The sequence below is a fragment of the Lutjanus erythropterus genome, chromosome 19 (genome assembly GCF_056507025.1).
Source record: "Lutjanus erythropterus isolate fLutEry1 chromosome 19, fLutEry1.hap2, whole genome shotgun sequence".
Classification (NCBI taxonomy): Eukaryota; Metazoa; Chordata; class Actinopteri; order Lutjaniformes; family Lutjanidae; genus Lutjanus; species Lutjanus erythropterus.
Genome location: NC_139335.1, coordinates 24281978 through 24293044, shown reverse-complemented (window position 1 = coordinate 24293044; position 11067 = coordinate 24281978). Strand labels below are relative to the sequence as shown.

Sequence of the window (11067 nt, the reverse complement as noted above, 5' to 3'; positions counted from 1 at the left end):
ACTCACCTAATTGAATCATTGGCTGTGGAAGTAAATCTTTCTTACACCAGTTTTTGAAACTTTCATGATTCATGATAGCTTCTATTTGGCTGTGTCCTGATATCTGCATTTGCTGAAGGTCTACTGGTATCTTTACATCTTCCATGCTTGACTTCTCATTGTAGCGAGTGTAAGACATGCCCGGAAAAGCACTGAAATTTAGCATTAAGGGTTATAGATTATGATAATACAGTATATTCTTACAACACCAATAGATTTATAGCCATGCTAGCAATGTGGCTATATGGATGGCAGTGTCAGCTTGCCATTTAAGTGGTTCATCACTTTGGTTTATCACCAAATACCTGCAAAACTAGTGCCATTTCCATCAGCCTCAGTTGTACTATGTGTTCATTGCTAATTAGCAAATGTTAGATTGTGAATTGTACCTGCTAAACATCAAAAGGTTAACATTGCCATTGTGAGCATGTTAGCATGCTGACATTAGCGTTGAAAATGGAGCCTCACAGAACACAAACAAATTTAAAGGGATAGTATGTATTTAAAACAAATCCATGACTGAGGTTGGTTCAGACGTTTAGAATTTTAGCGCTGCTCTTCCATGGAGTCCATCATGTTGCACTGCCATGTTCCTATAGAAGCCCAGAGCAGACAAGTTTTGCGGCCATCACAGGTTCTAATAAAGGCCTTGAATGAAAGAGTGAGATGAAGTGGTTGAAATCTCCAAGGTCTTACACACTGATCATTTAGTTAATGATACATGCAAACAAATAAATGTCAACCAGCGAAACTCTTACCTAGCAATCTTACTGATGTCTGAGAGAGACAAAAAGAGAAAGACAGAGCTAACATTAGCTAGCGAATGTATTACATTGGCTAACTAGCTATAGAGACACTAAGACAACATTTAAACTGCTGCAGGGAGATGGGACTGTTTTTCTAAGTTCAGTGGATGGGATTCAAGAACTCAACTATATTTTACCTCCTTCAGAATTCCTACATTATTAGCAGAAGATGGCAACATAAACAACAGCTAGTTGGCACATTTTGAGCTGCTTAATGGTTGAAGCATACATAGACTAGACTTGCCAGACAGTGTCAATCAATATCAATATAAAACAAACAAATAACAGTATATTTATACTTTCTTTGGCCACATACCCGATGTCTACCTCAAAGTAACTCATCACAGTGACTCACACTGACTGTTGAGTGCCTATGCATGCATACACTAAAGCTGGGCAATACAGACCAAATCAAATGTAAATGTAATAATTTTACAACAATATCAATATCAATATTGATAATTTTCAATATATATAATGATGTCAAAAATCTAAGACCATATCTAGACTGAAATTATGATATTGATAAAATATCAATACATTGCCCAGCCCTGGCTTATGACCATGCAGTCTGACATGCATTTGTTCTTTCTGCAGCAGGAAACCAGGAGGGAGGGCATAGGCCACCACCCGGGATCATCAATCTCTCAACCTGATACTCAATATATCTGTCTGGCAGGGCAGGCTGTGTGTAAACAAGACTTTATTTATTTATACAAAAAACATCCCAGATAGGGGATTTTCTCTTTAGTTGGCCAAATGGCAGGTTCTCAAGCCCACCTTTAAGTCTATCCATGCACCAAATTCAATAGTAGCAGGTTATCAAAGTGTCAGTGTGAGCTACAACTACTATATATTTTTTTGGGGTGATTTGATGTGATTTTGGTCACGGTAACACCAGTGACAAACCTCCTGTCATCCACATCTTATTGGACATCCAATCTGGCTTGCTGGCACAGACACTTGCCCTAGTTCAATAGCCCAGGGGAGTAGTTACATCAGACCCTGTGTATTGATGAAATTGAAAGAGATCAGCGGCTTATGTACGAAAGGATGGGTCACCGTCTCACAGTCTATACATACACACAGGCCCGCTCAGGTGCTCGCTGGGTGTGCTCACGTCATCACCAGTGTCTCTTGATGCCTGTCACCATTGCAAATTAAGCCGATCTTATCTTTCTGCAGTCTGCCGGCCGTCGAGACAGACACTTACGTAACAGTGCAGGTATGTATGCCTCTAATGTTTAAGGTTGAATTAAAGAATGAGCAAAGTAATAATGTTCAAACACTGAGATCTGAGTAAACCTTGTATTGATGAGACCAGAGTGGACTGCGCACACTTTTATATGTCCTGCAGCTAAATCAATCTCATCTAGGTCATTCACAACCAGCTGACTGTGTGTATAAATGTGTGTGTATGTGTGTGCGTGTGTGTGTGTGTGTGTGTGTGTGTGTGTGTGTGTGTGTGTGTGTACAGCGTAGACCAGTTGGGACAATGATTGTCTCTGTCCTGAAATGAGATTCTGTGGCCTTAAAACAGGTGAGAAATCAATACTACTCTGCTGTATGTATATTATGGATATGTACCTGGTGAACATGTTTACTTGCTGTCAGCAGGGATGTCGTGCTTCACACTCACAGTAACAACCTCTGTCCCTGCATCACTGTCATCACGCCTCACATATTCATCCCTCTGCATTTACTATACTCAGAGATGCAGGTGGGATTCTTGGCTCTTCTATGAAGCACCATATTCACCGAGCAAATGACTCAGGAAGTCATATAATTTAATGCCTTAAATGCATCTCAGGAAACTTAGTGACATGAAATTCATCCAACAATCGCAGATGATGATCCTCCAAAATCCCTTTGAAAGCAAAAGTCTTAAGATGAGTCAGAACTCAGCAACTGTGCTTGCTTTCAATGCCAGCACTCAGACTTTAAGGGACGAGAGTCTGTGTTTTTCCTTCCCCAAGTGGGAGATAGAAAATGAACATTCCAATTTCAAATATTGAAAGTCATTCTTTGTGTTTACCGTTGGCTTCATGCATTGCTATTTTGAGAAATGACGTTTATTCTTCTGGTCCATATTACTGCCCTTGCATAACATGCTGCAGATGAACCTTAAAAAAGACCATGCCCATATATCATTGTTTGACATATAAAGGCGAGTATGTTTGAGCATAAATTTCAAACACATTTTTAATGTCTTTTCAGACCGAAGTCCTTGACAAAATCCGCAGATGGAGTTCTGTGGTGTAACGCATCTGTCACAAGGACGTACTTGTCACGACTTTTACCACTTGAACGCTAACCAGGTCTCGACTTCCAATGTTGAAAACATGAACTCACAAGTTCCATTTGAAGTGTTGGACAATATGATGGTATACTGTGTACTTTGAGACAGACTGGAGTTGCTCTGTTGAGCAGGTTGGGGTGCAAGTGATTGTTAGTATTGGAACTGGAACTCTGCATTAATATTTAAGGAATTATTTATTATTTATTTACTTAAAAAAGTAACACAATTTCACAATATGATGGTTAAATTTAGTCCTTACCAACTACACTCTGTTGCATCACAATTGTGTTGTTATATGGATTAGACAAATTTTTGATTGATTATTTTTAATAATTGAGTGACTCGAGTTTCTCAAGGAACCATTTCCTTGAGCATATTTGCACAGACAGACAAGAATCTTGCTCCCCATCATGTCATTGCAGTCAGTGCGGAACAGTGACATCAATTAATAATCATTTCGATTTACATAACAGGCATGTTTGTATTGTTTTAAGCAGGGGCGGATTTAGTCATTTTGGGGCCTGAGGCATGAGGCCCTCCATATCCGTTTGATTGATGAGCACAAAGGATGTATTTAGGCATCTCACGGCCTCAGGACAGGAGTTGTTTTGTAGTCTGGTGGTACAGCAGCGAGCACTATTGTATCTCTTGGCAGACAGCAGCAGGGTGAACAGACTGTTGCTGGGGTGGGCATTGTCTTTTGGTATTCTCCTGATTCTTATTTTTCTTGCCACTGAATAGCTTCACTTTATTTTTCAACAGTCTGTACACCCCGCTGAGCTGTTTGTTCACATGAGTTGGCTTCTGTCTTCCTCATCATTTCCACAGATGCGCAGTATGTTCATGAATAGTCCAAGTTAATGGGAAGGCCCTGAGACAGCTATGATTAAGCATTCTTATGACTTTTTAGCATTTGGATAACAAAAACATAATTAAATAATGAAAAGTAAAAAAAAAAATAGTAAGTAGAGCTGAGACTACAAATTAATTAATCATTATTATGAATCGTTATTAAATTAATTACCAACTATGTTGATAATTGAGAGAATAAAAGTCAAAATTCTCTAATTTCAGCTTCTTAAATGTGAATGTTTTCTAAAAACGGTCTGGTTATTTAATCCATTAATAATTTCTCACTTCATTTTCTAACAAAGATGCTAAGCCCTGATTTATAGTAGGCGATAAAATCATGTATGGGCAAAACTCAGTTCAAATATCAAAATCACCACAGGCTTTCATCAAAGCAGATGATTAGATCTTTAACACGTAAAATGTCAGAATTACCTTTAAAATATGACACGGGAAATTGATAGGGTGTATATATTTCTATTTCATAATGCTGCTCCAGTTTAAATATTTAACAGGCAAATGCACCCATCTCGCTTTGTTAATGCTTGGTATTTCAGTCATATTTTTAGTCACATTTAAAGAACTAATTAAACTGCACTTTAAGGTAGAAAGTGTCAGAGCGTGGAGGGATAAATGAGCTTTTACGGTTCACTCTCCAAATAACACTTACCTTAAATGTCAAGGAAGTTAAAGCCCCCCACCCCCAACCCCCCGCTCTCTCTCTCTCTCTCTCTCTCTCTCTCTCTCTCTCTCTCTCTCTCTCTCTCTCTCTCTCTCTCTCTCAGTGTTCACCGGCTCTCGTGCGCTCTGAAGAAAAGGAGGAAGCAGATAGAGGGAGAGCTGAGCAGCGGACGCTCATCTACTCAACTGAAGGACAAGATAAAAAAAAACAAACAACCCAAACAAGCTACTGAAGCTGACCACCAGCTGATTTTGAGTTCCTCTACAGGGACCAGCGCACAAGAAGCGACTTTTGCGACCGCTTTGAAGCGCCAGCACTTAACGTCGGTCAGTTAAAGTGCAGGTAAAGACACAGACAGTCGGTGAAGACACAGGTAGTAAGTGGGAGAATGGCAGACTCGGCGGCGGCCAACAGCGACGGCGAGGATGGACCCCGCGAGCCCATGCGGGGCTTCGCGCGCCAGGGAGCCCTCCGCCAGAAGAACGTGCACGAGGTGAAGGACCACAAATTCATCGCGCGCTTCTTCAAGCAGCCAACCTTCTGCAGCCACTGCACCGACTTCATCTGGTGAGCAGGATGGAGGCTTCAAAAATGAGTTGATGTTACTTAGTTTATTGCTTTTATCGGTGCTGTGTCAAAACAAGGCAAAGAAGTGGTGTGGACTATAATAAAAATTGTTGAAAAAAAAAAAATACAGTTAGTAGACATTAAAGGGTGCATAGAGAGATGGAATATAAAGGGGGGGGGCATGTTTAGTTCAGTTTAATTCAAGGGTGTAATTATAGACAGTGATGGGGTTAGGGGACCATAGAGAGAGCAGCCCCCATAACAGTGTGTTGTGAGAATGAGCGCTTGCTAATGACTCAGACTGCCCCCTCAGAAATATTTGAAGAAGAGCTGCTTATAAATCATAAAAGGTGCCAACTGTTATGAAAAGTCATGTTTTTATATATTTTGTTCAGTCAGTCAGTATAACATTTTTTTTTATTTTATACAAACTATATATAAAAAACTATAAATAAACTATGATAACTATTCAGTTAATTTAATAATTTATTATTTTCTTTGGTAGTTTTGTCATATACAGATGTGTAATGATGCTTGCTGTGTGATAGCCTATGTATGTTGATGTCACGTCTTTGAGTGAGACAAGATGATGCAATATGTTATATAGCAGCTAGTTTAGGCACACAATCTGAGCACATCTGCAAGCCAAGCAAGCAGTCATGTCTTTCAAACATAAAAATGGCCGTAAGAAAAGACAGGAGTCAAAGGAACAATATTGGGCTAGGGCCCTTCATAACTACCTTCTGCCACTGGTTTAGTTAATGATTTAATGATCATTTAAATGAGAAAAGTAAAAAAGATTAGAGGGAGAGATTAGATCTATTGATATGATAAAGACAACACGGTTGTAGTGTTTGATAAAAATTACTTAATTAAAGGTGTAATATGCAACATGTTCCTAAAAAATGTATAGATGTGTATATAAACACGATCCCTCTAAATCATCACTTTTGACCCACTAAAAATGTGTGGCGTCTGTATCTGCACAGACCTTGCCCTCTGCCCGTACTGTCTTGTTATGTCACTATTTTGCTGTGCTTGGGATGCTTTACCAACCCAAAACGTCAGTATTTGACCTCCTGGAAATGAGACTCAACCATCAGCTTTTTTTCTGGTGCATTTCCAAAGAGCTTGACCAAATACTACAGATTCCATCTTTAAGTTACGACAGGAAAGGAAGAAAGTGGGAGGGCTGCACTGGTTGCACAGTTTTCTCAAAATAAACATTGATTCCAGTCTTATTCTTGTAGGGCTATACTTGTTGATGCTATATATGTAAGGTAGGGCAGAAGGCAAGGAGGAGAGATATGTGGGCTGCGCCAGTAAAAACGGAAAAGCTGCAGACCATTGTTTGATGGTATTAGGTAGGCAGAGGAACTGACAGAGGCTGAGAAAAAAAAAGAAACATGTTCTCAAATAAATGCAGCTTGTTGCAGCCGTCAGGAAGTGTTAAAAACAAGTGTTTCACATGGGTCAAACACTGACTCCACTTCAGCCTTCCTCCTGCTGCTGCTCCTTTTCTCTTCAATCTCTCCTCTCAGTCACCTGTGCAGACGTGTCACCACTCAGCCCACCAGGGTTTGCTAGACAGTGACAGCGCTTGGGTTATTAAATGAGTTTCCGGCTCTGTGTTGGCCTAATTTGTCCCGTTTATTATTATCTGCACTGTGCACTATTCCCAAAACGGCCATTATTTAAGTCCTGTGATGGGCTTTTTAATTTGTGAATGGCTAAATGATTTGACCTAGAAGACTGTGTGTTCATGGGAATCAAATCGGATGGTCTCACTGGTTGTAAATACCCCTAAATAGAGGAACACTGTGCACCCAGTGTAATTGCTTGACCTGTTTAGATTATCAAACTAACTCTAAATCTATCTATCTATCTATCTATCTATCTATCTATCTATCTATCTATCTATCTATCTATCTATCTGGGTCAATTATAGGTCATTCAAATAATGAAAAAGAACAATGAGAGCACTCAGTGATTTCACACCCCTAGAGATTATCTATTTGTAGCCACAATATGAAAATGAGCAGGGCTGAATGTGAATTTGCACGTGTGTGTGTGTGTGTGTGCGTGCGTTTGCGTGTACCTGCAGTCACCCCAGCATTCTCCATACCATTCACTGGGTGTGGCTGACCATTTTGCCCCGGGGGTAGCTGCAGCTCTGCCTATAACAGAACAGCATGTGTGATTGCACGCGTGAGTGTGTTCATGGACCCAAGTTGACCTCAGTGCATGTACTGTACTGGTCACACAATAATCGAATGTCCTGGCTGCCTGCATACTTCTGTGTGTGTGTGTGTGTGTGTGTGTGTGTGTGTGTGTGTGTGTGTGTGTGTGTGTGTGTATGTGCATGCATTTAATTTGTACTCTTTTGGAAAGCTTTAGCGCTGCACATGCATGGCAGACAGCGTTTGACATTTGCCTCTACAGAAATGTCTTGAGGCGAAGAGATAAGATTTCAGAACTTCTTCGAGTGTGTGTGTGGGTATGAGAGAGAGTAGTGTATGTGCATATACACGTCTGTGCTGCTACAATGTCCAACCTGTTTTCTTTCTCTGTCTATGTTCTCTCCATAGGGGTTTTGGCAAGCAGGGATTCCAGTGTCAAGGTATGCGGATTAAACACTCACACACACACACGCACACATGCACACTGTTGGGTGGTGCTTGATTGCTAAAGGATTGGATGTCAACTTTCTCACCCTTATTTTCTTGCATCGTTTTCTCTTTCTCTGTTTTTCTACTAAAAATTTCTTTGTTTTCCTTTTATTAAGACCAATATCATACAACATCTCATTAAACCTGTCTCTTTTAGTCTGCTCTCTTCAAGGGTTTGGTACCATTTTGGTTTTTCCGATACTGGTGCTGAAGCGATGCCCTTAAAATAGCACTGATGCCTGAATAGTGCCTCTACCAATACTTAAAAAAAAAAAAAAGCTGAAGCACAGAATGATGAGTATGACATTTAAGAATAGCTTTTTTCATCGCTAAGGCAAATTTGGCTACACATTATTAAAATTGAAGAATGTAAGAATCAGTTTAGGACTTCAACAATAAATGTGAAAAAAATAAAATGTTAAAATAAGAACCATTTTTCATTCCCATTTATTTTTTTTTGTCAGAGCCACTGGGAGCACTGGATAGGGGCAAAAGAGACGATTGTAGCTGCAGAGCCACAGGTTGCTGACCCCTGGTCGAGCCTGATGAAGGCTGCTGTCATCATCATCAGTGGTCTCCCATTATAGATTTTAATGTCAAGTCCCCAGACGTGTCTCAACTAGTGTTATATATCGATGCGCCACCATTTCTGTGGTCAGGGACACCTACGCTGCTGGCTGTGTCAGGCAATCAAGCACGGTGCATCCCTCAGCTCTGCCCCTTTGTGTCCCCCTTTGCATGCAACATTTTGTTGGAGGTCTCACCTGCTGCTGGAATCCATTACAGTGAAATACAGCCACGCTTCAGTTTAGACAGTTTAGCTCAGTGTTTTAACACTCTTTATGATAACATCAGCATGCCAGAGCCATGTAGAGAGGAAGCTGCTGTAATGTAAAGTAGTGGTTTGGTGATGTGTCTGAAATGTCTGCACCAAAGGGCAACTGTTTCAATCAACAACAGGTGTGTGGCACTGAAATCTGCATTCTGAATTGTACCCTACTCTCCTCTACCTCTGTCAACGTATTTTCTTTCCTTTCACTCTCTTCCCTTTGTCCTCCAGTAACTCATTTTATCTTCTTCCTTTCTACTGCTCTCCCTTTCAAGTGAACACGGAGGTTCTGAGCCCTTCTTTCTGATTCAAAAGTATTCTCTGAAAGTCACTTGTCTCCACAGTGACTGCATTTTAATAAAATGAGGGCATGCCATTGTTTATTCACTGATATTATTTCTAAGTGGGCTTTAATGAACAGCATTTCCAAAGCTCAAATCTTGACTCAGAGCGTCATTCGATTGACAGGCCAACCAACCTCCCCGGTGTGCAATTCATTCAAAGCATAGCAGTTTAAAATAGTCATGCAACTCCTCCAGATTTGATGGGAACAAAGAAAAATATGAAGACATTTAAGATCAGTAGAAAATGACTGTACCTTGAAGTTGTTTGGGTTGCAGCTGTGGCTTATTGATCAGTAAAATCTGTGTTTCTGGGAGAACAGTGTAAGAGAGGCAAGTCTAGAAGTGGAGGCAGGACTTGGATACCTGATTCATACTGGACCATACTGTAGGTGTATGTATGGATAGTAGGAAGATGACCAAGGATGTCGAAGGAAGTGACTCAGCATGAAACACTCCCAGTCGTATAATCAAAACTTTATTTTTGAAAATGTCGAATGTATAATAAGACAGGGATTTCTCACTTCAGAAATTTTGACTTTTCTTAGAAGGAAAAACCAACCCGCTCTCACTTCTCCCACTTGTGTCAAATACAGTACCGTGGTCAGTGCCCATCTGCTACAAACTATTACGCTGGGATCAATGTGGCGTAATTTCTGGAGACGTCTCTCTAGTGTTATGCTTTAATGTGCTATCAAAGTCGAGTGACAAAATATCAAGCACACAGAAGTCTTTCTTTTTACAGGGTTTCTGCACTTCTAAAGATAAATTCAAGCACTTTTCATGAATTTTCAAGGTGCATTTTTAACATTTTCCAAAATCTTACAGCTGTTGTGAATGACACACTTATTTAGATACACTCAAAATGATTATTTCATTTCTTCATCACATTAAATCAGATGTTATTGTGCAATATATGACCAGAACTATCTTAATAAATAATAATAAAATTCTACAAAAGGGTGACAAAAAGGAAAACGCAACAGAGTTTAATGTTTCAAAGTGTGTCACCTGTCTGTAAGTAGACTTTGCACCTGGCTGAGCCAATATCCATTGTATTTAACTTCTTTATTTTAAAAGTAGGGTTGCAAGGATTATTTTCATTATTTATCAATCTGTTGATCATTTTCTTGATTAGCTGTTTGGCCTAAGATGACGTCTTCATATGTCTCCTTTTGTCCACCACAAGCAATTCAGTTTACTGTCCTAGAGGTCTAAAAAAACATAAAATATTCATATTGAGAAGTTGAATTCAGAGAATTTGCTTTTTGTTCATGAAAAATGACTCAAAACAATTGATTGATTATCAGAATAGTTGGCGAAGACCAAACCATTTAGTCAGGTTGCGATTTATTATGAAAGTTGTGCAGTTTCAATTTCAGGCACTTTCAGGCACTTAATCCAAAATAATGTCACTTTTCAAACCTTGAAAACATTAGTTCAAGGATTTCCAGCACCTGTATGAACCCTGTTTTTAAGATGATACATTACGTACGTTACATTACGTACATTAAATTACGAATGTTACATTATGTTCTGTGTTATTCCATTACATGACCTGTCGTTATGTTACATAATTAACGTGCTTATTTTTACCCAAACAATGATCTTTTCCTAAACCTATCCAAAAAAAATTTGTGCCTTTATTTTGAAAGTCAACCCAGATGTTGCATATTTATGGTGCATTACATTTACTATAGAAGTTGGAAGTCAAAGCTGGGAATGACGAGCATGTTTCAGTATGGCAAGTTGTAAAATAACTTTTTGTGCTTGATAAGAATGCATTCTACAGTATTTTGTACATACAAACACCGTAGCAACATGCCCACAGACAGTATTGAGTATAGTATATGAGTATATGAGACACAAGTGCTAATAGATTGGAGTTTGAGGTCATTCTTGGTAAGGCTCCTCTGACTTTCTGTGAAGTGTAGGTCCACTAACCAAGCTGCCATATTTGATGAGCTGAGAGTGAGAATGTGTTGG

The 11067-nt window shown here is 39.6% G+C and overlaps 1 protein-coding gene across 2 annotated transcripts in view; it reads left to right on the top strand.

Annotated features, from left to right (window-relative positions):
* Positions 1-4769: 4769 nt before the first annotated feature.
* The window catches only part of prkcbb (protein kinase C, beta b), a 134193-nt gene continuing 127895 nt past the window's right edge, over positions 4770-11067 (top strand). Inside the window, exons 1-2 of one of the 2 annotated variants that reach the window (XM_084743391.1) lie at positions 4770-5242; positions 7831-7862. In XM_084743391.1, the coding sequence (XP_084599517.1) occupies positions 5064-5242; positions 7831-7862 (211 nt within the window). In that variant the 5' untranslated portion in view covers positions 4770-5063. The remainder of the gene's footprint in view (positions 5243-7830; positions 7863-11067) is intronic. The other variant, XM_084743390.1, reaches the window with a different exon arrangement.